Source organism: Haemaphysalis longicornis, unplaced genomic scaffold, assembly GCF_048455015.1.
Source record: "Haemaphysalis longicornis isolate Haplotype H1 unplaced genomic scaffold, Haemaphysalis longicornis Haplotype H1 scaffold_3, whole genome shotgun sequence".
Taxonomy (NCBI): domain Eukaryota; kingdom Metazoa; phylum Arthropoda; class Arachnida; order Ixodida; family Ixodidae; genus Haemaphysalis; species Haemaphysalis longicornis.
Genome location: NW_027526335.1, coordinates 22,579,223 through 22,606,824, shown reverse-complemented (window position 1 = coordinate 22,606,824; position 27,602 = coordinate 22,579,223). Strand labels below are relative to the sequence as shown.

At 49.4% G+C, this 27,602-nt stretch overlaps 2 protein-coding genes across 2 annotated transcripts; one reads left to right on the top strand and one right to left on the bottom strand.

Moving 5' to 3' along the window:
- Positions 1 to 2,729: 2,729 nt before the first annotated feature.
- Clos (closca) lies at positions 2,730 to 27,386 on the top strand. The gene is made up of 30 exons (XM_077702625.1): positions 2,730 to 2,876; positions 3,491 to 3,644; positions 4,578 to 4,721; positions 8,180 to 8,334; positions 8,403 to 8,614; positions 8,694 to 8,770; positions 9,048 to 9,332; positions 10,072 to 10,365; positions 11,340 to 11,596; positions 13,122 to 13,278; positions 13,819 to 14,237; positions 17,150 to 17,363; positions 18,002 to 18,211; positions 18,282 to 18,335; positions 18,394 to 18,516; positions 18,579 to 18,739; positions 18,801 to 18,998; positions 19,060 to 19,306; positions 19,421 to 20,232; positions 20,542 to 20,665; positions 20,737 to 20,874; positions 21,467 to 21,728; positions 21,813 to 21,984; positions 22,069 to 22,279; positions 22,911 to 23,110; positions 23,623 to 23,749; positions 24,057 to 24,286; positions 25,285 to 25,523; positions 26,147 to 26,349; positions 27,127 to 27,386. Exons 1-30 carry the CDS (start codon positions 2,745 to 2,747, stop codon positions 27,258 to 27,260), a joined length of 6,345 nt encoding a protein of 2,114 aa, XP_077558751.1. The 5' UTR covers positions 2,730 to 2,744; the 3' UTR covers positions 27,261 to 27,386.
- LOC144174138 (RWD domain-containing protein 2B) lies at positions 4,772 to 6,812 on the bottom strand. The gene is made up of 3 exons (XM_077702626.1): positions 6,487 to 6,812; positions 5,489 to 5,760; positions 4,772 to 5,398 (listed from the first exon to the last, which is right to left on the bottom strand). Exons 1-3 carry the CDS (start codon positions 6,682 to 6,684, stop codon positions 5,008 to 5,010), a joined length of 861 nt encoding a protein of 286 aa, XP_077558752.1. The 5' UTR covers positions 6,685 to 6,812; the 3' UTR covers positions 4,772 to 5,007.
- Positions 27,387 to 27,602: the final 216 nt, after the last annotated feature.

Sequence of the window (27,602 nt, the reverse complement as noted above, 5' to 3'; positions counted from 1 at the left end):
CCTCACATAATGAACCCGACGTGTATGCGATCGCGCCATTCCGGCTGGGCCAAGGTAGTTCAAATTTTGAGAGGGCTGCATAGGCGCGAAAAAGTAGACAGAAAAATCACACACCTCTAGCCTAATGACGACGATGGTTGAACTCGAAGCTACCGTCGCGCAGAATCAAATGGCGAAAGTCAAAGTCAAAGCCGCTGCGACCAAAAATCCAAGCAGCGGGCGATTCAGAGTCAAAGCTGAACGAATAAAAGTCCGAACAGTGTGCGAGTCAAAGTACAAACTAGGACAACCAAGGAATCCCTCGTGAGAAAGCTTCGCGTTCAACCATCGTCGTCGTTAGGCGGAGAAATGCGTGATTTTTTTGGTTAGTTATCCCATCGTTTCGCCGTTGTTTACAGCTGACGCTGCCACTGAAGCAACAAGGCTGCGTGCGGCCTAATCGAAACTGGCCGTTCCTTTACATTCGCACTCGGGGCTGCGTCAAACAGCTCCCCAACTTCGTCCTTCGCGTCGCGAGACGTTCCCATGCTCTTATTCTTATAAACCCACGAATCCGTCCACACAAGAAGGGAAGGGGAGAGTCAATTAGCGGCGCTTCTTGAAGCTGTCATCCCAGCGCAGCGCGCTCATCCATCAAATGATCCGGCACTGCTCGGCATCGCTGGCCGTCCGGTGCGCCCCGCTTCAATCGTGGCTAATAAACGCCGCATCCCTGCACAGCCAACGCGCTTTCCTTCGCCCCGGCAACTTGTACGGCCGCCCCCTGGAGAGCGCGAGCCCCGCATTCTTCACGCATGCGTTGATCTATTTCCGTCTAACGTTTCTCCGGCAGCCAGAGCTCTTCGGCAAAATATGTTGGAAATTTGAGCCCGTCGGCGCCTCGAAATGATTTCTGTGCGGCTTTTTCTCTCTTTACGTGCGTATGCGCACCTCCAAGGCAACCTTTTTGAATAATTTGTTTCTTTTGTTTGCTTATAACTCACTCGTAGGGCATGCATTAGCCGAGGCGTGGCACAAGCATAAGATTAGTGAGCCCAGTTGGGCCGTAAAGCTTCGTTCCATCGACAGTTCCAGTATACAACGACGAAAGAGGAAGCGAAAAGAAAATGAGAGAAGAAAGAAGGCGAGAGAAAGGAATGGCGGGCGGAGCGCGCTCAATTAATTTTGAGAATAGGTTAATTACGGCCGCTGCACTAACCAGGCCCGTCAGCACGTTACCAAAGCTGCGCCGCTCTGCCTACACGCCTCTCGTGGAAAGAAAACGACGCTGTCCACCACATCCTTCCCTCCCACCTTCCTCCTGCCATACTTCTCTTTTGTTTTTTTTTTGTTTTTTTATCTCTCTCCCGCTTTCTGTATAGTTGCTCAAGGCAGGGAACATCAGCCAAGGTCACTTCTCGCTTTTTCTTTTTCCTGTACAGTTGGCAAGAGTGGAGGGCAGGATTAGGAAAGAATTGAGGAAGACCAAAATTGATAAATGAAGCAGTCCCGCGTCCGCCTGTAATTCTTAGTGACGGTAACTGATTCTTCTTGTTTCTTTCTCCAGGAGCCGAGGCTGGCTGTGCAACGGCTACTTATCTCCGCTTTCTTCGCGAGTACAGGGCGCTTTATTAGCACCAGGCGGGCTCAACGAACGTTAGTGCCCGGCCTGGGCTAACTAGCTGGCTATCAGCGCTTCTGCTTGACGTATCGCGGGTAGCAGGATAAGGTAGGGGGAAGAGTGAATGGGGAGAGAGAGAGAGAGAGGAGGGACGCGCGCGGAGAGGCGGAGGTAAGGAGGAGAAGCGCTATCTGGCAGGCTTTACTTTTTCGTCCCCACGAAAACGTGGGCTTCGCAAACCGCGTCGTTTGAGTGGGGGTAAACGCAAGAAGCCATAACGCTGCAAGAGACCAAAACTAACCAACAGTGCGCAATGCTGGCCCATGTATACAAACGAGCACCTCTGGAACACTGCTCGAGGTGTTCCGCAGAGCGGCACGTGAAGAAGTTAAAGACGAGAGCAAGGAAGGCGATAGTCCAAAGCTCGCCTTTAAACGTACACTATCCGGAAAGGCAGTAGAAAGAGGTACGCCTGTCTGACTCTCAACTAGAGAGGAGATTGACGACCAGATACCGGGTCTGGAAGTGCCACAAGCATCGCGAAGCCAGGCGGGACCACAGCTGATTCGGTATTGACACCCGTCAGAACTTCCTGTTTTAAAAAGGCTGCGTACGACGCGAAAAATGAAGCCACGCTCCCGACAAATAGACCCCTTGCCTATATAGACAGGCTACAGCGCCATTCAACCCATGGTACACCAAGAAATTCACTCCTTCATTAGTAGAATCGCAATTACAACGTCCTTAATTGAAATTTCTTGTTACTCCCGCTGAATTCCGAATATAAATGTCAACCTATAAAAGAGAACTAACGAAGCGTTGTATAACGGTACCTCCCGTTGTTCTTTTTTCTTTCGTAACTGTATGCTTTCTTTTGAGTCACAGTTAACTATATTTCAGCGTATTAACCACGGCACTGCCGTATACGTGGTCCTCACATCCAGGCAAGGCACTGTACCGGTAGGAACCACGGTATGCAAACATTGGTCCAGTCTCGACACATTTAGCGTTAGCTCAGTCGCAGCCACAACAGCGAATTCAAAGCCCGAGCTGCCGGCGCCGAAAATCAAGGCGAGCGCGTGCGCGATCGAACGTCGATAGCGCGTCGCTTGCGTTCCTTTCGGAACCGAATCAGGCGGTCCAAATGCCACACCGGTGGGCGTTCCCAAACGCGAGCGAGGGCGCACGGTTACGAAGCAGATCACGACGGACACCGAGGTTATATATCACCGTTGCGTCCTCCTCCGGTCATCAGACGCTCGGCCCGGCTTACAAGGTACGGAAAATGGTGTCCAATTTTATTTTTTTTTTCCTTCGGTATGTCGCGAGTCGCGGGTCGCGACCGGGTACCAGGCTCGGTTTTTAACGAAGTGCAGTCCCAAAAACGTTACGTTTAAAGCGTTGTTTTGTGTCGAAAGTGTGAAGCTGCCGCAACTTTCCGCACCAGTCAACTTAAAGTTAAACGGGTTTTCCCGATTCGCGCTTAGCTATACGATCACTGTTTCCAAAACTCAGTTGAAGGTATTTCGTGCTAATGTAAGAATAATCGACTGGCGAGGTTCCTTACAGCGCACGACTTGACTGCGTGCGCTCATTTGTATTCGCTTCATTTTAGGTGCTTGCGCTTCGGCGAGCGCTGGGGCGAGGTACCAGGTGAACATTACGCGGTATTGTGTTTCCTTTTGGCACAATAGCATATTATCATTTCTAACGTTTTTTTTTTATTTATTGTGCTTATGCGTTGGTTCCGGAGAAAATTCGTGCGTTCCGGGTCAACGCCGCCCGGCCCTTGTCGACAGAACATGTCCGGACGTGTGGTTATCGTCTGTCAAGACTTCGTTTGAAGTCCATCTGCCTTTTTCCGGACTGCCTTGTTCTCCGTTTCCGCAGATGGCGTTTCCGTTGGCGTGGCAGTTGACCGCCGTGCTGATAATCACGGGGGCAGTGCCCTTGGTCCACGCCTCCTGGACACGCTTGCTGACGGACGTCATCCCCGGGCTCCGGACATCGGCGACCACGCCGGAAACAACTCTCAACGAGACCAGTGAGTGTCGTCGAACTGTCGTGGCGCGATAGATGTGTTCGACGATTGAGCGTGGTACTGTAAGCGGGGGGCGGGGGTCGCAATACGTGTATTCCCACTACGTGTAAGCGATGTGCGCAGAGGAATTTTAATTGTACGCGTTATTTGTTCATGGTTTAGCGCGCTAAAAAGGGCACTGACAAGACCTACACGGACAGGTGTGCTCATCTTGCCCCGCCCACCTTGCAGTGTTTGGGGCGGATTGCGATAAAGGAGGTTGAAAGTGTAAGCTGACTGCCTATCATAGCAGCTTACACCCTCCCAAAATTGTGTCCTATTTTCACATTTCCCCGCCGTTGTTTCCATTTTTCATCACACCACCTTCGGCATCAGGGGCCGAATTCTCCAAAACGGCGGGCCGTCGCTTTGAAACGACGGGGTAGCGCCATTGAAATGTATGTGTTCTGGGGTTGGGGCCGCCGCTTTGGGGTGGGCAACATGAAGATACGCTGCAAGAAAAGCACTGTGGCAAGGACGCGAAGCGACAAGTGAAACGACGGAGGGCAGTGAGTGTCGCTTCGCGTCCTTGCCACAGTGCTTTTCTTGCAGCGTATCTTCATGTTGCCCACCCCAAAGCGGCGGCCCCAACCCCAGAACACATACATTTCAATGGCGCTACCCCGTCGTTTCAAAGCGACGGCCCGCCGTTTTGGAGAATTCGGCCCCTGATTAGTGTTTCAAACGGCGCGAACCGTCGAATAAACCCGTGACAAACATTGACCAACGCAGCTTTTGTGTTCAAGGTTCGCAATTTCGCTCACCTTTGAACATTTTTATAACTGAATTCCGTGCCTGTACGGAAAGGCTTAACTCGCATAGAGAAGTACCCCGGCAGGAGTGTTTAGAAACGAGTACGACGTCATCGATCTTTAACACGCGCATTCTGTTCTCCAGGGTCTGTTGACCTGCGCGATTACGACGATGCGGTGCAAGATCTCCTGGATTCCATCTTGGCTGCTCACAACTTGCCTAGCGACTCCAGCCGGAGGCGAGGAAAGCGCAGCACATCCCTCGACATCTCTATTAAGGACAGCCTCGGTGAGTGATCTGTGAACGCACCCCTGTTATGCTGTTGCGGAACACAACCTCATTCGCGAGCCCGTTCGTATACTCGGGGTAGAATACGGAATCTATTTTCCGGATTTGTCCTTGGAGGCTTATGCAGTTCCGTAAGTGATGGTCCGGTCCCTCTAAGCAAGACTCAACTTTCTTGCTACTCTAGTCGCGACAAGAATAGGCCATTGACCAAAATGACTGTTTAATACCTCAATTTCTGAAAAAAAAAGGTGATTCGAAATTTAGAATAGACCTAAATACAACTCAGTCAGCTGCTCACTTTCGCTTCGAAACCGAAGAGAATTTCAAATACACCTTCACAGCCACGTTCATTCAGGAACTTTGCGAATTCTCCCATGTCCATATGGTGGTCCCTGCTAGCATTTTGCTTGGTATTGAAGGCAATTTCGGAGAAGTCGTCGAATTTTCTCAGGCTGCTCATGTCCTGCCCATCCACAAGTTCCGCGTCTTCCTGGTGTTTAAGGCCGATCCTCTGCCAGGTCAGGTTCTTGATCGTTGACCAGGCGTTGAGGCACTCCACTGAAGGGCCCTCGTAGCAGATGATTCCGGGCTTTCCAGGGAGACAGAAACCCGTCAGTTTGCCCTCTTTTCCGCATTCAAGGATCAGCCTTCGCTTGTTCTTGTTGTAAATGTGATGACTGAAAAATGAACAGGGAAAGAAAGGTCAAGCATATTAGGAACTAATAACTAAACTTGAAATGCACCACCGATCCACTTCCTGCACTTGCCTGACAATCCATAGTCTTGTGAAACACAGAGGGTTCACTGCAGCCTCTTTGGGGTTCGCCGCTGCCGTACAGAACCGGGGAAAGTTTTCTCTGATCCAATCAACTGTGTCGGCCACAACTAGAGATCCGGAAGGTAGCGAGGCAACAAATTCAAAGGTTTCCTTCGTTAAGGCGGTGTGCGCAGCTCTGTCGAGGCAGTCGGTTCTCAACGTGATATCCGGGGGTGCAGAAGGGTAGGCATGAGGCAAACGGACGTCCAAGTCCACGCTTCCCTGCGAACAAATAAAGGTGAACGTCAATCGTTGCACCATTCAAAGGAAGCTAATATTTACATTTGTTGCAACGGAACAGGTGGCAGATGTTTTTAACTTTGCGCGTGTGTCAGTGTTTAGTGCCACATCCACACACGTCGAGCGCTACTTCTAAGCACCGAATGGGCACCAGCGCTCGTACAGTTACTTTGCACGTCCACGTGCTGATGCTCTGCTAGGCAAGGTCCTCGGAGGCGTTGCCAAATCACCCCCCTACCCGGCGACCCATGTCTGACGCTGGCTAGTCAGTGAGCGGAAGCGGTTTGTCCGGTTAGGTAAAATCAAGACAGGCTGATCAGTTGTAGTTGCGAAACGGCACCAGCGAGGATTGCTGTACTGGATGGGAGCAGTCTGTCTTGATTTTTACCCAGGCGGCTAAACCGCTTCCGCTCACTGACTGGCCAGCGTCACTGTTAATTATTGATAGTGACGCTGGATAGTCAGTGAGCGGAAGCGGTTTGGCCGGTTGGGTAAAAATCAAGACTGACTGCTCCCATCCAGTACAGCAATTCTCGCTGGTGTCGCTCCGCAACTGCAACTGATCAGTCTGTCTTGATTTTACCTAGCCGGGTAGGGGGGTGATTTGGCAACGCCTCCGAGACAGCATAGGTTGAAAGCGAACGGCCCAGCAGACAGATGGGCTTTCAGAATAGCGTGTACATCGGTCACAGAGAATGGAAAACTTACCGAGTCCACGCGTATCTTGAAGTTCAAGTCCAAAGAAGACGAAACCACGTCACATTTTCCGTCCAGATAGTCCCTGAATTCGCTGACGGCATGTGCACTCAGAAGCTTGAATTCTTCGCTGCGAGGATACATGCTCGACAGCATTTCGAGCTCAGCAAGTTGCAGCTCTAGGTTATCTCTTAACGAAATCTCTGCCATTATCGATAACACGCGCGTTGGATTTCATGGGTATTCGGGTAACATACCTAAAACGCACGCTTCGAAGTCGTTCACGAAGTGCTGACAGGGCGGCGCCATGTTTGAAAACTCAAAACATCACGTGAAACGGACTGGTGCCTCCATCTGTCGTTGCTGTAGTACGGCTGCCAAAGCAGCGGGTGTTTCAAATGGTCTATAGCTACAGAAGCGTATCTGTTCTCGGCGGTCTCCAATTAACGGCTCCGCACTTACTGCGCACTCTTGTCTTCTATTACCATCAGTTCCTTTTTTTAACCATCTGGCGTAGCAAGCCGGCGTCTATTCCACGCTAACCTCGTCAGTTTCATTAAAGGAGCCACGACGAGGAAATACAACTTCGTTTAATTTGAAAGAACTATGACTCAGTATCTCACTCAGCTCCATTAGAGCCCCAAAGATGTTTTTTTAGCGAAAAAAAAAAAAAGCAACAAGTATTTAAAAGCTTTCAAATTTTGCGCCGCAGTGACGTGTTATGAGCAAGAATGACGTCATACCGGCCAACAATAAAATATAATTTTCAGAGCGTTAACTGCATGTTAGCATTCAAGTGATGCGGTCAAATGGAACTAGAGGCCCCATTACAGACGTCCAGTCGTGTGTTGTCGCGACAGGTCAGTTAGGCGGCCGCCAATCGCACAAACAAGGTTCCGTGATGTCGTACAAAAGTTGCGGGAAATTGGCTAGGGGGTCGCGACTGCTTCACACGTTTTCTTTAATATCTCCGTTATTTGTTCGAAGATTGCGATGATATTGGTATCATTGTTGTCGGGACTAAGCAGCCTTTCTAATAAACGCAACTTGTATTTTGTCTTCATGGCTCCTTTAAGGACCGTTCGCTCTCCCTCCAAATCTAACATGGAATTACTCGTGTACCTGCTTATGGCAGTAATTGTGCTCGCAGGAACCGGAACCAGCCTGCCGTGCATTATTTCCGCACCATTTCTTCCTACATGGCAGAGGTACTTGTAAAACAAAGGGAAACCCCTTGAACATAATTTTTATTAGGAACCTCGTATACGGGGCGTGGTTCTGTAGGTATTGCTGAAAATTTTGTCCTTGCAAAACTTGCACCAATTAAGTTTAAATAAAACTGCCTGACACGACCTTAGTAGGGTTGGAACATTTGAAGATTCATCCCTAGCAAATTTTCTTTCGCGGAAGGAGCAAATCCTGTTTGCTGAATGTCTGCTCTGCTAGTAAAAAAAAAAATTGCTTAGAATACAAGCGGTGTGCCTAGAAGGCGCACGCCGTAGATCCGGTCGTGAGACGTGATTAAAAATAGCATAAAGGGCGACTTATTCGCGCAATTTCGGCCTGAGCAAGGTATGGAAATCATGGAAATGTTCATGGAAATCGATTTTTTTTTAAGGAGCAATTCAATAGTTCGGTAGGCAGGGTTCCGGGAAGTGTTGCGTGTTCCCTGTTTTTCGTCCCCTGAAAACTTGCGTGCTTGCAGGAGTCCACCGGCTTCAGCACCTTTCTCCGTACTCGGACTTGTGCGAGAGGCAACTGTCCGTCAATTTTGTGCCTTACGCCGGGGAACTTTACGTTGTTTGTGTTTCCGCTGGATCGAGAGACATACGACCCAGGATAACCGTTGGAACTTTAACGGTGAGTACGCATCACTGCGGAGGCGCCTGCATGTTGCGATTTTGACTGAAACCGTTTTCTTGTTGCAGGGAAGCAAATGGACGCCCATAGTCTTCACGGAATGCGTCGACCCCAGAAGCGTCGTGGGGTTCCCCTTCAATAACAAGCTCTACATAGTAGCCGCTGATGCTGGACTTCAAAATGGTGCCGAGCTGCAGTTTTTCGACAAAGATACGAAGAAAATCTACATCGATCATACTATTAACAGTGCTTCACCAACTTCCGTCGCTTTCTGGCAAATGTCAGTATATCTCCTTGAAAAGCGCATTTGGTTTTTTGTGTTGAATATAAAAAAATGGCTTTTTTTTTTTTTCACCCAGGAAATCGAACGCAGAGTTCAACCTCGCACTGGCAAACTCTGGAGCCGAAATGTTCACTTCAATTTACAACTGGAGAGGTATAGTGCACGTGTTGCCTCTAATCTCAATTATATTACGTTTTTTTTGGTCGGCAAGGGTGTGGATAACATTATCTCCAGAACTTTTTTATCGTTAGTTCTAATTGGTTACGACTCGCAGTATCAAAAGCAGTGATGCACAATATCGAAGCCAGAGCATGGAGTCTTTTTTCGTAGTGCAGTACTGGCTTGGGACCACTGCATAAAATTCCCGCTACTTTGGTGCCCCGAGATCTGTTGACACGCGACGCTGATTTGCCTGGCTCTCTGTTCACAGCGACGTACTTCGACAAGTACGCCCAAGTTGACAGCAGGGTGGTGTGCGACCTCGAACCCTTCTCCATCCACAACCTGGACTTCTTGGCTGTCGTCAACAAGCGATTCTCCAAGGACACGGCCAAAGTGAGCACGGTCATCTACAAGTACGACCTGTCGCTCAACAGCTGGAAGACCCTGCAGCAGATTCCGACGTACGCCGCGACGGACGCGGAGTTCTTCACTCTGGGACCAGACTCGGCGACGAAAGAGTTCTTCCTGGCGATCGCCAACCAATACGAGCAATGTGAGATGCGTTCTCTTCTTCGTAAGCGGCCCCTATTTTCGTCACGTGTGGTGCTAGCCCTTCCTCTCTCCTGCTGGTGCGTGACTGTTCAGACGGACGGCTGGCGTTGTTTGCAGTGACGACTTTCATGACCGACGCCAGAGCCTATATTTACACAGGGAATAAGAAGCACGTTTAAAGTTCGTAAATTTTCCTTCGTTAAAAGCGGTCTGGTCACGTACACAAAATGAATTGTGGAGCTGGTATAACGAGCATTGTGTCCGTGTTTCCTAAGTTCTGTGGTTTTCGTTCAAGCTGCGTTTTCAAGTCGAAGCCGGGCTCAGATTTGTAAACTTTAGCCGGTGCGGCGAGTTCAGGCAGCGTGCTTGCTGGTAGCCTACACTAAACAGTCGCCAAAGCATGCGTGATCCCGTACATCGGGATTCATGAACATTGCTTCCAAGCCCAGATCAGTACAAATTGTCTTTTCCGCTATCAGATTTTGGGGTACTCCACACCGTAAGAATCTTCCAGAAAACCAATGTTTCTAGAACTAGTTTCGATGTCTGTACAAAAAAATGAACCTAAACATCCAGAATTTCAGGCTCTCATTTTTCCCCAGTGCAAGAAACCGTGTTTTGGGAAGCGGTTAAGCTGTTCCAACTTCCGTAGACGGGGACCTCGCGTAGGCCACGGGGGTTCCGGAAGGGGAGGTAAAGGTCGCGCTGAACCCCAGCGTTCCCCCTGTGCACGCTCGCAGACGACGACCACCGCAACTACGCCGTCAACTCGGTGATCTACAAGTACGTGGACGGCAAGTTCGTGCCCTTCCAGTGCCTGCACACGACGGGCGCCACGAAGATCGCCGCGTACGAAGGCGCCGGCGGCGAGTTCCTGCTGGCCGTAGGCAGCCTGTACGAGCCCGTGCATCTCTATCAGTACAACGGGTGGCACTTCGTCCTCGCCGAGGTTCAGCACACCCAGTCCACCATGGGGCCCGGCGTGCACGACTTGACCTTTCACCTCACGAGCCCCGCCAGAGACCTGCTGCTGGGTGAGCCTTCAGCGACCCGGAGCATGCACTGGGAGTCGTACTCACCCTTGCACTTCGCTACCGCTGGCTCTCGGCGAGGCATTAGTCACGCGATGCGCGCGAGCTTTCCCCTTTATGTGAGCATCGTGAGGGCGTGAGTCTACTACTAACCTACAGGGTCGGGTACACAGACGCAAATATTTTGTCACGTGTTCATTCTTCATAAAGTTCTCTTGTACACCTAACCGAGAGTCCCGATCGATTGCCGTGATCAGAAATACGTGTCTACACGCTATTCCAGCGTTCTGCTTCGCAGAGATGAACATTTTCATCTCGACCGTATCGCTGGCGCGTTTACTCCCCACAAGGTTACCACCCAATACGGTGCATCCAGGGCAGCCTGTCAAATTGTAAAAGCAGTATTTCTCAAATCATAAAACTACTACCGTATGAATTTTCCACGTTAGTGTAAGCCGTTTCGCTCTAAATTCGTTTACAAGCTATCACCTTGTAAAAATCTACAATTTAACCTATCCATACACTCTGCACTACGAGCGAAAATTTAAGGGCTCGGAAATCTAAAATTGCGGCAAGTAGATCGTTATACTAAAATAAAAGTGCTTCTCCTAAGCTATTTCCAAGCTTCTAACCTTGCGATTTGGGTCCACGCAGCCGTCCACAGCCAGGGGACCACTGGTTAACCTTTGCACGCATTATTCCGTAAATATTCATTCAATACACGTCATCCGCCTACAGCCTCGAACGTAAATGTAGATTCCCATTGCAGGCGTAACATTCTTTTTTTCGTCGACAATGTGTACATGCAAGCTCCCTCCGCTTACAACTGAGGACCACGTTTTCGCGGATGCTTTCGCAAGTCTTATCAGACTTGGCATCACAGCGTCTCTGTAAAACCTGTGTCTTCGCGGATACTAGTGAAATGGCTCGGGGTAACCGATCCACTGACTTGACTTCTATCCGTTCCACCGATGCAGCCGTATCGAACCCATCAACCGAGGGCCCAGGGGCGTACAGAGTGGGCTTCTACCACGACAACCAGATCCAGCGCTGGTACAACGAGAGCCTTCGGTGGTGCCAGGACTCCTCCCAGCTGGCCACCGAAGAGTCTGCCCAAAGGCTCGTCCAGCAGCTCGAGCAGGTGTACTACGTGGACCGCCCCGAGACTATCCGGGTCCCGGGTGAAGTTGTCTTCCAGGATCTCCACGTCCAGGAAGCCATCCGCGCACCACAGGCAAGTACACGCTTAAGTGGTTCTCGTGCAGGTTAACGTAGTTTCTATTGGCACCACATAAACTGCGGACCTTGTGTCTGTCAGTTTCACATCACAATGGGTGGCAGCAATGACCATTTCTGTACGCGTTGTCAGAAAAGTTGTGGGTTTCTGGCTCAGTTCTGCACTAACTCGCTCATTTCCGGGTTAATTTGACGCAAGTTTAAGTTATTCGAGGTTTGTTCTGGCCTGTATTTGTGGTGGTTTATGAATTTCGTTCGAGGGCAAAAAGATTGCGAAAGATGACATGAGACTATTAATGATCAGAGAGAAAAACAGGCACAAGAGAATGAGAAACGGACAAAACAGCGTTGCACTCAAAATTGACGTGTGCAGACGTGCCAGTGATTGTTTAGATTTGTTTTCTGTTATGATTTAGCGCTGTGTGGCTGAGTGATGTATGTTAAAACTTTTTTCAAAATAGTGACTGCAGCGCTGTCCTTCCCGTTTCTCGTGATTTTGGGCCTCCTTTTTTTTCTGCTGATCATTATTGACCATTTACAAACTCTCCCAACTTGGTCCTCATGACACAAGAAAGAAGCACTCCCAGACTGCAGTGACGACGAACGGCGAAACGTCGTTTACTGGCGGTCCAGGACTTGCACAACTTAGATCAGCGGACACGCGGTTATTTGCACACAGTTCCCGCAGAGGTTTCTGGCTACCCATGAGAACACAAGTGATGGTGTTGTGGATTAATTGCGCTTGCTTTGAGTGGACATGGGGTTTCAATTGTTCTGGTTGACTTCTTCATACAAAATTGCCAGCTCGGTTTGAGCAAGTATTTTCCGTTTTTTTTAGTAAAACCAAAGTGTGGCTCAACCCCGTGCATTTGAAATCTTTGGCCAGAACGAGCCGAATGGTACTGTTTTAGTGGGCTCCAAACGTTGCGGCCTTCGGTGCTCTGTAATTTGATAACATGTTATTGCAACATTAAATAATTAAGGTCTAGAATTAGTCTGTTATTTCAATTGCGCTCTATCCCTGAGAGGAATGACTGTAAAAATTCTACAGCCGGCCGTTGTATAGATGAAGTGAAGGCAGTGTTGTTGGCCCAACCGGTCCAACAAAAGCTGCTCAACTCGTCTGTCTCCCGTCCATAAAAAAATGCCGCTGTACCCAAACCTACTTCTTCGATAACTCGCATTAGCCTATATCAACACGGAATACAATACTGGCTCGTGCACTTTAGACGATAGCAATTGTGCAACGCCATCGATATTTGGAGCAACTGTTTCATTTTATTGGCAACATCCGCTGCTTAGGATAGATTTCATCTGCTACAGACAATGGGGTATCAGTAAAGTGATTAAAATGACCTTCATTCATCGTATCATTGCTGCCGCATTATCACATTCACCATAGAAAATCATGTTCGTTGGGACCGTTACTTTTTTTCCGAAATGCGGTCGTAAGCGAAGTATGCTTAAGTTCCATCGTGCCACTTTAAATCGATCCTAAAACTTCCTTCTACCTTTCATTTCAGTTTGAAGAACTTGCCTCTGGTGAGAGTTACAGCGTCAAGGACTTGGAAGAGCTCGAAAAGTTGCAAATTGAACTAAACACTATGAAGGGCACTCTTCAAGGCATGCTGAACGAGCTCCACGATGCCCTCAAGCTTACAGGAGACCAAACTCTGACCGGTACGCTGGATGTGCATTGCACTGAAAACTTGTCTATTGCACGATCACCCTTAGAGGCCAAGCGTTCGCGTGAGGTGTAGCGAAGTGTTGCCCCATGGTGGCCTGAACACCAATTTTGCAGTGCATTTCAATGGGGCAACCATTAACCGCCTTATGTTCTAACACACCCATTGGCAGTAAAATTGTGAAATATCTCGTCTAAAAACATGCTCTGTAAGCTCTTAATTTCGGCACCATCTTTGAAGTTATATCGACTACAAATAGTTTCATACAGTCGATAAATCCCGAATCGGTAATCACTAAAGCTGAACTTTTCTCGTTAGTTAGCGCGAAGCATTAGCTCAAGCTTAGTGAGGCGCCACTCAAACTGTACGCCCTACTGATTTAGGTGACGGAACATAATGGGCTTAGTCTCAAAAAAGCTCCAAACCGGCGGTTGCACCCATCGCGATTCAACATCTTGTCCGTGAGTGCACAGCTGTTGCGACAGCCTTTCTCCCGTAATGTAGGCAAGCACCCGATACTAGCGCCTCGGTGCAGGTGACTACCACTTCGAGCAGCTTACCCTGGACTGCCCACCGCACGGTTGTCACATCGGCCAGCTGGAGACGGCCTACCTCAACAAGGAAGACGTGACAGACCTTCGCAGCCGCCTCTTCTTCACCAACGCGCCGCAGTTCGCCAACGTGCCCATGTCCTTCGAGCACCTCGCCGTGCAAAGCATGCACGTGGACGGACCCGTGAACGGACTCAACGTCTCCAACCTGGTTACCATGTCCGGTGACCACGTGCTGGGCGGCAACATCCGCTTCGCGAGGGCCGTGCACGCCTTGCATAACGTCGTCGCTCCCAGCCTCGGCGGAATCGTGTTCTCACCGGCGCACCTCCTGCTCGCAGAGGGCGACCAAGTTCAGAGCGGCGAGATCACGATGACCGATGCCACTGCTCGCGTACTACAGGTGGGAACCCTTCTCACGCGTTGTTTCGACGCACTTTCGAAAGGCGTTTAGTTCAATATATTGACCCGGTCAATATGAAACCGGTCAAAGAAATGATGAAACTGAATTTCATCATTTCTATACATCAATCCTAATTCACGCGCAACTGTTCATTTTGCACAAAGTATCTCTACGTTTTCCAACAATGTACGCTGCTTTCTCAGTAGATTCATAGAACGATTTTTTCAGACTACGGAGGCGTAGTCGCCACAAAGGCAAACGAAGTTCGGAATGTTGTACTATCGGTTCCGCAATGAGTTCTTTTCGTTATATGAAACGGATGTCTCCTTGGCGAAACAGTCGGTGGAACGGTGGTTGTCTTGAACATTGCCTGCTCGAATAACTGATTACAACGTCGATTGTTTTCGTCTATAAAGTTTCTTCTGGACGCGTGGTTACATCGGTTAATATACCGGCTTTCCCATTTCTGTGGAGCACAGCAAGCTTCCCTTCTCAGCAGGGGAAGGTTTAGCAACTCGAAGCCATCGTCGCGGTTAATGATTGCAACCCCAGCTGCACAAGTAAAAAGCCAATTTTTCACACGAAATGTTCTTATTCGACCAGAACATACCGCCCTCTCCTAAAAAAAACAAAAAAAAAAACGGTGTACTTGCATTGAAGTGCGCCCCGGCAAGGTACGTAATCGCAATGCTTCCGATTTCAGCCAATGGCCATTCTTGAAAGCTAACACTATAAGATAGTTTATGAACTACTAAGTTGAAATTGACAGAGTATTCATAAAGCCAGCTAGTAGGTGAACTTAGCGAATTTGGTGTTGCTACAACTTGCTGCGGAGTAACTAGCGAAAATAGAAAGCACGGTAACTCCACGAAATTTTCAAGCGGTATTAGCACCCACGTATACTGAAATCTTTTGGTATATATTCATTCTGTATGTCTGTTAAGCATGTTCAGTCTGTATGCAAAAAAAAAAAAACGCTAGTTTAGGTTTACACAAACAGCTTTCCAAAGCGTGAACATTTCTTAGGACGTCATTTTAAGACCTCATTCGTGCTATACGAAAGAGAACGGAAAAGGCAATTTGGGAAGCAGAGTCCACTGCTAAACAGTTACTGTAGTCACCTTAACTGTTGTCTGAAGTGCTCGCAGCAAATGTGTACGAGAGGTTTTTAAGTGCGATGCACTTTATAAGCGACCCCAAACCATCCACCGCCGGCGGCGTCCGCAGCCCTGCTCTCCCTAGCAACGGCGCAGAGCGGAGAGGAGCGTCGGTAGCAACGGCGCAGTGACGTCACTCACCACGTGACGCCACGCCCTCACCGCTCCCTCGCGGCGCGGCGGTGTGCGCCGCGCGCATCCCTCTCCTCACCCGCGCCGTGACGTCACGCACCACCTCCTCTCCCGGCAGCTGCCGTGCGCCGCTGCGCGCGTCCCCCTCCCCCTTCGCTCGCTCCTCCTCTCTCCTCGCTGGCTGCAGCTGCGCGCGCACCCCTCTCTCTCGCGCGCCCGCCTTCTCTCTCAGCCACCTGGCTCGGCGCGCTCAGCACGGCGTACCCCCCTTTATATGCAGCGATAAACCGCCAGACCTCCGTGGGTCGGCTCGCGCGCGTTCTCTCGCTACAGTCTCCTGCTCGCTCTGCTCCAGTTTAGACCGTTCGCTGGCTGGGCGCCTCTCAAGGCGATGTCAGAATTACTACGCCGTTTACTCTCGGCGCAAGAAATGCATTCGCACTTCCTCACGATTCCCTTCGGGGAGGTGGGGGCAATTTTTTCCCCTTTAAAACGCGCTTTTCACAAACAATTGTGCTAGCTCTGTCCAGTGCATTTCGTGAAGGCACTACTGTGCAATCTGTTCACTGCACTCTGTGGAGGCGGTTTTCCAGCGAAGCTGCGTGCATGGGTTGGGAGGTGCTAACGCGGTGCTTCCCCGGCGTTCACTTCGCCACCCTCGCGCGTCTTCGGTCAGGTCGTTGTCGCAGCAGTCTGTCGCACAAATTGCAGCTGCGGCTGAAATGGTGGAGTCTCTCAAACCTGGCGTAAGCGCCCTTGAGCTCTTCCCAATCAGCACCTTGGGGGGCCAGAGGCGCGTTGCTTCATTATCACTCACGATATGCGTCGTCGGTTCTTGCTCGTTGCTTACATGCAGTATCGCGCACACGCACGTCGGACGCCACTTGACGCGGTCGACGATTGCACTCTCGTCGCGATTATGGAGCTCCATTCGCACCGCATTTTCCTCGACGAATAAGCTTTCCCACATATGTTGCACAGTGAAGCAAACTTCCAAAAACGAAGCTTACACCTATTTGAAAGTCGGCTTCACCCCGAAACACCAAAGCATTGCTTGGAAGACATTTTATTTCCAGGGGCAATAAGTCGTTTATCAAATATCAAGGCCCTATGGCATTCCTGTCAGCTTATTTGTAAGCTCAGTTTCCCTAATTGCGTTTTCCGCGATGACGCCACAATTCCGCATCCTAGCTATAAACAGCTTCGCTGTAAAATGCGTAACTGCCCAGCTAATACAATCGGCCGCTGTAATAATGCAAATCTACACCATTTGTCGAACGAAAGTAAAGTAAAACAAAAGACGGTGTAGGACGCTTGCGCGTCAGGCAATCTCCATTTAAAAAAAAATGTTCCGTTTAATTCCGGGAAGCAAGCTTCCTGAAATATATGTAGAGTCGTACTCCGAAACAAATTCTAACCGGCGCAGCCACTTAAAGCCAGTTAGGCTTCTCTGCAGTTCCACGCTTTGGCTCATTAACTGGCTCTATCACTGACTACACCAACTGACTGAAGCTCTTGTGACTAGGCCTAGGCCTTAGATGTGGAATCTATGGTGCATGGTGCCGGTAGAATACAATATCTGGTGAATTATCTTGACACTAAAAGAACTCTGTTGTGATGCAGGTCGACGGATCCTGCAACGGATTGAGCATCGACAAGTTCTACCAGAATGCTTTGACTCGCCACGGTAACCACGTCATACTTGGGCGAAAAATAGTGCGGAACGTCATCGTGGAAGGCGTCCTGCACATCAGCGACTCGGGAGTCCTCGACAACGTCAACCTACCCGACCTTTGGCGCACTGTCATGTGGGTCCATGGTCACCAAGTGGTCACAGGTAAATTTTTCTCCCGTAAGACAGCGGTGAGGACGCCGAGGACGTTCGGGAAATCCAGTGGCAAGGCCACTGGTAGCCAAAAAATTTCCCCGCATTTCCCCGAGGGGAAGAATGTGAAAGTGCGAATGCACGAGTTGAATTTGCGCGGTTCGGTAATGTTCGCGAAAGAGAGATCACACACACACACACACACAACTACAAAGAAAGAAAGATGCATTTATTCACAGACACCTATTTGTGTTGTCGTTGTACTTGATTGCTAGAGCGGATCTCAGCTTTGAAATTTCGTGTCAGTACTCCTTTAAGCGGGTGCATTAGCCCTTCTCACGCCCGATTCCTGGCCAATCCCCAACGTGGGTATGTGCCATGTCAGCGGCCAGGCAGCGCGCGCCCATCTCCCCCCGTTGCTAAGGAAGACGAAGAGCGCGCGCACCCGCAGCTGTTGCTATGCGGACTACGGCGGCGGACGATTCAGGCTCGCTTAAGAAGTGCATTCGCACTTAAAACTGTTTAAACGTTACTCCTATTCATTAATTTAGCCCGTTATGCCTCCTCGCGAGAATTTGGCGCTGTGAAAAAGAATTAAGGGTATTCATAACTACAAACTAATACGTGCATGCTCCTGAACTTTGTTTCAGCCCCCCATGAATACACGAACGTGCAGTTTGGCGACATGAGTGTACGCGGAACTGTCAACGGCCTTCAGATACCGGGACCTGACGTTGTCCTCGTGAACCAGAACGTCACCATCTCGGCCGAGAAAGTGTTCCTCTCTGACTGCTCAGCCAAAGAGCTTCACGTCAACGTTGCCCTCAACGGCATTCGACATATTCCAGACCCGGCTACCGGTACTTGTGATGCAATATGAAACCTGCATGCTGCTATTATACATTGTGCTAATCTTTTTTTTTTTTCCAGACTGGAAAGGACAGTTAGATATTCTGGTTAAAACTCCAGTGCAGCGAATCCCAGGTAATGTAAACCTCGTAAGCGCGCTTATTTTTCGCATAACTAATACTCGGCCATGCAGGAAAGAAAACCTTCGGAGTTCTGCACCTGGACGGGCACAGCGCCGTTGGGCGGTTCGTCGACGGTGTCGACCTGTCTGCACTGGCGGAATTCATGCGCAGGCGACGCACTCCCGTCATGAATGGTACACGCACATTGGCTATGCAGTGTTGTGGGCGCAGCCAGTGAGATTCTATGATTTTCCAGGGACGTGGACGTTTACGGGCAAAGTTGTATTCGAGGACAAGGTGATCGTCACGGGCCTGGTCAACGACCGGAAGCTGGAAGACCTGTATCGTTACGCCCTGCGCCTTGATGCGCCTGTGTTTCCAAACTTCAAGAGAGTTGCCTTCGCTAATAACATCCAGGTATGTTACTCGGCCGTCTTCTGGTCGGTTCGTGTATATACCGGACCATGTGTCCACCCAGGTGCGGAACCTTACATGCCATGACATCAATGGACTCGACGTGCCGTCGTCATTTATCCTACGGCGTGGGCCGAAAGTGTTCAATGGCGAGAAGGTGTTCAGCAACTTGAGGCTAAGCGGCGACGTCATCGTTAAGGGACTTGTTAACGGTGTCGACCTCCGTGTTTGGAAAGATTCCCTCTTGACACAAGGCCACCAGGTAAGTTTTACCTGCTTGATTTGAACAGTATCAATGCTCTGAACACTGCCGCCTGTTTCAGGTCGTGCTCGCCCCGAAAGTGTTCAAACGCAACCTGCACGTCAAAAACCTCGTGGTGGAAGAGTCCGTAAATAGTGTTAGAATCACCGATTTCTGTCAGCTCGATGAAAACTGCGTAATCACTGCGCCGAAGGACTTCGAGGCGTTTACTGTCGATGGTGGCCTGAACGTCGATAACTTCGTTGTACGGAACAAAATCAACGGTTTCCGCGCTGCGGAGCTACTAGAGGACTCTTTGCTGTATTCCGGTGAGTAGAAAATTTCAGTGCGAAATGCAAAATCTCGCTACAAGCTCGATAGCAATCTCTTGTCATTTTAGATAATTTATTGAATCTTTACTGATCAATTACCTCTTTTCATAGCCCACCAAGTTGTTTCTGGCGGCAAAATCTTCAGCAGCAACGTGACTGTTCCACACTACGCCAACGTACGGACCAGCAATTTCTCGGGCGTCTCGCTTGCCGAGCTTTACATGGACGCTGTGCTTCTCAAAGGAAATCAAGTGATTTCTGGAGAGAAAGTATTTTCCGCTCCCGTCACGGCGCCCAATTTCGCATTCGAATCTCTACTCGACGGTGTCTCCCAGGATGACCTGAGTAACTGGATGCTCCAAGGAGTCGACCAAGTGATAACCGGGGATATGGTCTTCGAAAATAGCCTGGAAACGTTAGGTCCGCTCGTCGTTCGGGGCACCATCAATGAAGTCAACTTGCAGGAACTTGTCGGCAAGGCTGCTTTCAAAAACGAGTCCACAACGTTCGCTGGTCCTGTGAGGTTCGAGTTCCTTGGCTCGATGGACGACGTGGACGTCACGGGCACGGTCCAAGGCATCGATGTCTCCGAAGAAGTTGTGGACTCGACCAAAAATGTCACCATCACTGGGAGGAAGTTTATGAAAAAAGGATTTACGGTCGAACGGGATTTGTGGGTCAGCGGTCTCGTCGACTCGGTCAAAGTAGAGGAGCTTTGCAAGAAATCGGTGAAGACTCTCGGTAACCAGGTTATTATGGCCCCCACGACTGTTCTGGGTGATGTCACCTTCCACAAAGGTGTCAAAGTTGACGGTTTAGTTGACGGCGTAGACGTGCGAGAGCTTTATTCATCCTGTGCAAAGACTAATGGCGGATCGACGTTGCGAGGAAGCAAACACTTCAGGAACATCGTCATTGAAGGGGTGAGCTCCTCCGTCAAGTTTTCTACCTTTTAGGAGCGAGAACGAGTCTTTGTAGTCTTTACGTAACGTCAATGTTGCATAGCACTGGCACTACATGCCTCTGCCCAAGTCGCCATTTGACATGTTGTTCCAGCTGGCGAGTTTTAGAACTCAACCGCAGGCTGTCAACTGCAGAATTTTCTTGTACTTGTGGCTTCTTGCACATGCCATGAGGCTTCCGACTCCATTAATGTTAAAAAAAAGAGCTAATAGGAGCTAAGAAAGACCTTGTCATTGTTTGTAAGCAGCTCCATCCGATCTTTTTTCCAGCCCGTAACGCTGAGGGGCACGCTGAATGGCGTAAACTTCGACTACCTCAAAGATCATTACATGAGTGTGACAAGGGATCAGGTCGTCGAGACGAAGCTTAAAATGCATAGCGCCCACATACAAGGTATGGACGTCCGTAACTGAATTGTTGGTACATTGCTAGCGCTCGATTAAATAAACCACGATCCTTCACAGGCTCCTTGCACTGCGCGAGTGTCGATGCGCCGCTGGTGAATGGAATCAGCCTGCCATTGTTCGTAAGCTCTGCCCTGAGGAGTGTCGGCGACCAAGTCGTCTCTGCACCTTGCAGGCTTCATAACGTCACCTTTGGCGGTAAGTTAAAAACTTAGTTTTCCCAACTCGATGTTTTCTTGTCTTGACAGTTACGGCATGTATTGCTCTGGAACCTTTCAAATGCAGGATTTTTTGGAATTTTGCGAGTTGGTTCACATCGACTGCATATTGCAAGCTGAAATTTGCTTTCAAATTTAGTTTTAACCACGTTTTCTGCTCGGGTAATGACTTGCTGGATAGTCCTATATAAGGAATATTCCTTTCCTTAGCGCGTTGCATGAATATTCATTAGATTGCGCCCATTTTCAGATAAATTCTTAAGCCCCCCCTCCCCTTTTTTTCATTGGGCTTCGTTGTCATACGTAATCTTTACATTCGCTCACGTTTGCGTCCACCTCTTCACTTCTTTCCCCCAACTTCTTCCGAAATAATAATAAAAAAAACCAGCACTTAACCACATAACATTTCGAGGTGATAGGAACTGCGGGTTCCAGTGTTGCATAGCCACGCTTGCATCGGGCCCTTTTAACATTTACGATTATAAAATTGTTCTGCAGACCGACATACTTCAAACTTAAAGCAATGGTTTGATAACGGATTGCTTGCTTTGCCTCTCCTTTATCTGCGATAGGGGACGTGAATGTTGCGGGTCTGATCAACGGAATCAAGCTTCCTCAAGACGTCTTCACTAAAGTTCGCACCAACGTTGTGGCCGGACCACTGGCTGTGACGGGGAACGCAACCATAACCGGGACCCTCACAATGCCGGAGTCGGCGCGCTTGCAAGGCGTGGACGTCGCCGCATGGGCGAGGAACACCGTGTTCAATGACGGCCGCGAGTACAAGATCAGCGGTGTCAAAGTGCTTCGTAACGTCAATGCCGCGGACGCAAAGTGAGAAGTTATTACGAAACCATCCCACGGAATTTCACGTGTTGTTGATACACCTCCTCACGTCATTTTATTTTTCCCCAATAGGATCCGTGGTACCTTGGATGGGATCAAGGTGTCGTCCAGCGAATTGCTGCTCACGACAAAAGACCAAGTCATAACGGGGAAGAAAACCATCATCGCAGATGCTGCCGTGAACGACCTTCGCGTCACTGGATATCTCAACGGCATCAACATTCACGAATTCGTTCATCAAGCTGTGCGTATTCGGAAAACTTCGGAAGACATTGGTTCCCAATCCTCAGTTTTGTTTATTTGTTTACCTGTTTGTTTGTTTTTGCAGATGCTCAAGAGCAGGAACAACACTGTAACGGCGCCGAAGAGGTTCACGGGTGGCTTCAGCGTCGCGACTCTTCACACGTTCGGAAAGATTGGGAATGTGAGCCTCCGAGACCTCAAGCAGACAATTAGGTCGACGAATGATATGCAGTCGCTCTCCCATCAGCTGAGCCAGCACAAAACCCGAATAGATCACCTGAATCACGCGTTCAAAGGTATTGTCAATTCACTGGCCCGGATGGGCTACGTACCTCCTTCAAGCTCCGAGATGCAAATGTATCGAATTTGTGGTTAAATTATTACTGTGAAGGCCAAATTATTGCGTAATGTGAAACGAAAATCGCGACTACAAACTTTCTTTGTGAAAGCATCCGGTAAAAATATTACAACTTCAAACTAGTTATGAGTGAAAACTGCCGGAACAGACTTTTTACAAACGCGTTGGAGCCAAAAGGGGTGGGCTAAGACTTCAGAATGCCGCAGTAGTTTTCAAATTTCGCTCAGGCGACGCAAGATAAGGCTGAAAGTACGAAAGTTGTGTTATAAATAAGCGCTTTAACGGTTCTACAGTTAGATTGGAAAGAGGGCTTCTCAAGAAAATCCCTAAGTCGGGAAAATGCCGCAGAAATTAGCGAACATTGCTAACGTTGTGATAATGCGATTTTAGAACGTCATGATAACGCTCGTTGCAGCTAGTGCACCTAAGCATGAAATTTGCAATGAGTTTAACTAAATCAGTGGTCGTTCTCAGACTTAAAGCGTTATACGTTGAGGTGCTCTCGATTTATATTTCGTATCTGTTTCACCGTGGCATGCTGTCTTTTTTTTTAACTTCCATTTCTGCAGAGCAAGCGGTTCTCCTAGCGTACTACGAGCAGATATTCGCCTTCACTGTGGGACCCTCTCATTCTGCACTGTACGCGTCCCTGCGGGACTCCTCGGAGATCTTTCTCATCAGCTCGCCTGCTGTTAACCACCCGCCCTGTGGCATACTGAAAACCTTCAAGCTCGGACAGGCACACTCCAAGGCCCTTCCAGTGAGACAGGCAAGCACATTTCGTTGTGGCCGTATACAGGTATTGCAAATGCATAAATCTCCGGGAGAAGCCTGCTCTAAGACAGCCACCGTAACAACGGTAGACGGTATACAGATAACGTATGTGAAGTGACATTCATCTCGTTTGTGTGACGTTTCGGAGTTGTAATTTAAATTAAGCCCGTTTAAATTCTGGGAGTAGGATGTACTGGGAAATTCCAGGTTTATGCCTGCGCCGGTCACTACAGAAGCTGCAGCTTGCCCGTTGGCTATTCCCCGCATGTCAAAATATCAGTTAATATCGCCCTGGAAATAAACCGAAGCGAAACATTTCATCTGGCTTCAACACTAGAGCTGTGGATCTTCGGCATATTGCTGTACACAACCTGCATACGTGTCAATGTCGGTCACTATATTGTAGCGTCCATTGCCCGAAACCTTTCCCACGTGTGAACTTGATTGTTAGAGTGCGAGTGCGAAAATGTGATCCTGTCTTTGAGTCTCCCTCGTTTTCCAATACAGGACGTTCAGGTGGCTGAAGGCTCCTCGATTCAGTATTTGGCCACGCCCGCAGCGGACTACGTTATTGTCGTCAATACGCATGCCGGGTCCTCGTGCTCGAAGGAAGCGCCCGCTTTCGGTATCCTGGGTAAGCGAACCCGAACAAGATTTGCCACAGATTAAATCGCTTATTGATCTCCCACAGCACACTAGCAGCCAAAGAAAGATGTTGGGCCCGTGCACACGTAACATGCGCAATGCGACAGCACCCCGTATAGCCGTTGTGGCATGCACTGCGCGTGGTCTCTTCATTGGTAGACTTCTATCTTCTCCTTTCTACCAGTGCGTTATGCCTTACTAGTCGAACGATCGTTTGCCCTGGAACAAGTTTAACCGAGTCACTTCGGGTAAACCTGATATCTACATGCAATGGAAGAAATGCCTCTTCATCGCAGGTGCAGGACGTAGCTCCATCGAAGTCTTCAGCTGGCATCCAGGGACAAGCTCCCTTGTCCTCTACCAGATCTTGCGAATGGACTCCCTAAGGAGCGTCTCGCCTTTCAACTACGAAGCCATGGGATGTCTTGCGGTGTCCGCTGGTGGATTCCTTAAGATAGCCTGCGTTGACGATCCTTCTAAAGGCTTCGTCATTCACCAAGACTTGCCCGTCCACTATGCTCACCAGGTGAGGCATTCCTCACTGCCGATTGCTGTGGCTGTCCACGGTTCGTGGTGCGCCAGCGTTTGTCGTTACGTTGGCTGCATTACCTGTATCGAGAACGTATTTCACCAATTTCGATGTCGTATGCGGTGCGTTCTCCGAGTGCGACAGACGCACAACAAAATGAACAGGCTTTGGAGTTTGCTTGTTTCGATTTGTCTCGATGTCCCTGTAAACATGCACGCCTCCATTTACTTAGTGTTCCCCTCCAAGTTCTCAAGAACTAAGTTTCAACTTAAGCGAACTGACACGCGTCAGGGTGTAACAGCGCTAAAACGGGACACAGTGGCGCTGTTCCACCTTTCCGTGGTCTGCAGTTAGCTTTTGCAACGGCAGCAATAAGCTATCAGACAGACGAACCTTCAGCTTTCAAGCTAGGAACGTTGCCACATGTTCAGTAGATACCACGCAGTTTCAAGATCGGCATTTTTTTTTCTCACGGTTGGGACTGTAATACGGGAGCTCACCCGGATTTCGTGCATACAGCTAGCTGATTATATACCACATATAAAAAAAATCCAGCCTACATCGGGAGGTTCATACGATGGATGGGTGAGACGTACTAGCCGACCACTTATAAAATAAAAGCAACTTTACCGAAAATTCAATCCAATTCAGTGCTGTATCTTTCATAGACAATTGAAAAGAGCAATCGCAAAAAGCTACCGCAGCGAGTGGCTTGACAAGGTGACTGCCCCCTTAGAACGATGGCAACGTTCAGTGCGTAGGACGTAATACATGAGAGGTAGACTGGTACATAAAGACTGGAGTGGTCGGGAAAAGAACGAAGTTGAAGATTCCAAACACGCGAGCCCTGACAAACATATAAAGCGTCCATGACTGAGTCACGGGGCAAGAATATATTGTCCGCGAGCTGGGTATTGCTGTCTTTGCTTTTAGCCGTCGGCAGTACACGGCACTTGCAGTGCATGACCGTGTTATCTGTCCGCCGTTCTGCGCAGGTTGCTGCGCATGTCTGTCCCAAGGATAACTCGGTGCTGCTGGCTGTGTCTGCTAAGCAGCCGGGCCAGTTCGACAGAGTCTTTGCGTACCGTTGGTCTCGCCAGGGCCTCCGCAAGCTGGCTAGCATCGGCGCAGTCTCCGTCGGTTCCGTGGCCGTGCTCGGCCACAGGGACGCCTGCCTCGTTGTCGTCGGCCAACGGAGGGTCGCCGGCACGGACATTCCAACGTCCGTCTACAGGTACTAACTTCAAAACGTTTGCATTACCAGTTTTAATAATTTCGCTCACAGCTTCATCACTGCTCCAAGTTTACTCCCCCCCCAAGGCCCGGCGCAATAACAAGCCTCCATTTCAAGTAGCTGTGCTTCAACTCTGTCATCTTTGTAGTCTTAGTGTACTATGTGGTTGGTTGTTCGAACTTATTATTACTATCAGCTTTACATACGGCATGCCTTTGGAATAGAAAAGGGCCGCTCATATTTTGTTTGCTGGAGTTCAGTGGCGCACCGCTTAACCACCGAGCCACCGCAGTGAATGCTCTTCTGAAGCCGAATCGTAGTTCTCAATGGGGATCCTGTAATTACGGAAAGCGGCTTCGCAACTCGTCGTAAAACGCGAAGTTCCCGTTTAGACGCTCTTTTCAGTTTGGCGGGCGGAGAGGTTCACGCGGAGACATGCCGACACCCAGCAATTTTGCGGCGAGGCATGCATGGTGATAATCTCTACCACCAATCATCGTGAGGCTTTCATTGAAACGAGGCAAACTATCATCCCCGGCAAATGTCCTCTACGCGATTCAGCCAACACATGTTCCGTATTCCTTGAACTGTCATCGGAGAAAGATATACACGCTTTCTTCCAGCTACGTTCCCGGCCAGGAGCAGGCGATGTCGGAAGTGCAGAAGCTGTTCGCCGGAGACGTGCGATCCATCAGCTGGCTGCCATCGCCGGACGACAAGACGAGCCTAATGTTCGTGCGCTCCAGCGAAGCGGGAAACAATCTCAAGGTCTACGCGCTCAAAGGCGTTTCCGGATTTCTTGAGCAGCACTCTCTTCACGTGGACGGTAACTTCCATTCCCCTTTGCGGTTGCGTAGCCCGATACGCACAGTGATTCTACGATTCATCTATTTGTTCTTAAGCTCTGGTACAAGTGACGTGCAATTTTTCTCTCGGTAATGGAGGGAGGAAACCACTTCGAGAACACTTCGCAGTGATTTAGGAAGTCGCTCGACTGCTTTTAACGAATTTAAGGCTGCTGGCTTTGTCGCAAAACAAAAGCAGGGCCGTTCGGACAAGTTAGTGCCAGGGTCGGAATATTTCTGCTCGGGCTTGGTAAAGAAGCACGCACTGCGTAATTTCAACATTTCATCCAGGGCAAACTGCACCATGCACTCTGCGAGCACGGGAATCCCCTATAGGCCAAATGGAGCATTCCGCGTATAGTCCCCCTGCGCGCATACTGTTAACGCAGACTAAACTTTCCTAAGGTCGTTGCCCATTAACTAGTCGTTAAACACGCTTCATAGTGGGGAAGAAAGAGTTATTGGGGAAAAAAACTCCTCCTGGTCGAATGTAATTGTGCCTTTGCACCTTGAACGGGCTGGCCCAGGCTGGTCCCTAGCCCCTCGTGCAGGCTCGGGTCCAAAACGTTGGCCCGTGCACAGATGTTAACAAGCACTGCCAAGTTCCTGCAGCTGTTAGCGCATTCGCGAAGCCAGTACTGGTGCGAATGAAGTTAATGGTTTATTGATGTAAAATAACAGCGTAACGCTGGGAACCCTGCGGTCTCCATTCTTTGAGAACGACGCGCGCCTTTGAGCTGAAGACGTTTACTTTTCAGAATCCTTCCGAGAGGTTCGCGCCTTCCGCAGGCCCGATGGCGTCCACTTCATCACTCTGTCGAGGAACCGCGAGGAGCCCTCGGCCCTGGTCCTGGCCTCCAAGATCAAGGGAACGCCCTACGGCTTCAACTAGCGAAGGAGTTTTGTTTCGGCTGTTTTAACACTTTGTTGCCTCCGATTTATTTACACTTGTTATCCAGTTCCTAGAACTGTAACGCCGAAGCAGTACAATAAACTTTTACTCCGTGTTTTTACTGCAGTTCTGCTGTGTCGTGTGTTCATTCGTGAAAGTACTGTACAGCTCCGAACAGCATCCGGAAAGTCCGCTTGCAAATGCAGCCTTCATGAGCCGGTAGTGCGTTGCTGGGAAACCTAAAGATAAGTTGTATTTTGCAAGATACTTTTTTGGGAGCGAAGCCCCTTAGGGCCTCGGGCTGTTGGCGTCTAATGTCGTCGTCGTAACCTTCTCATATAG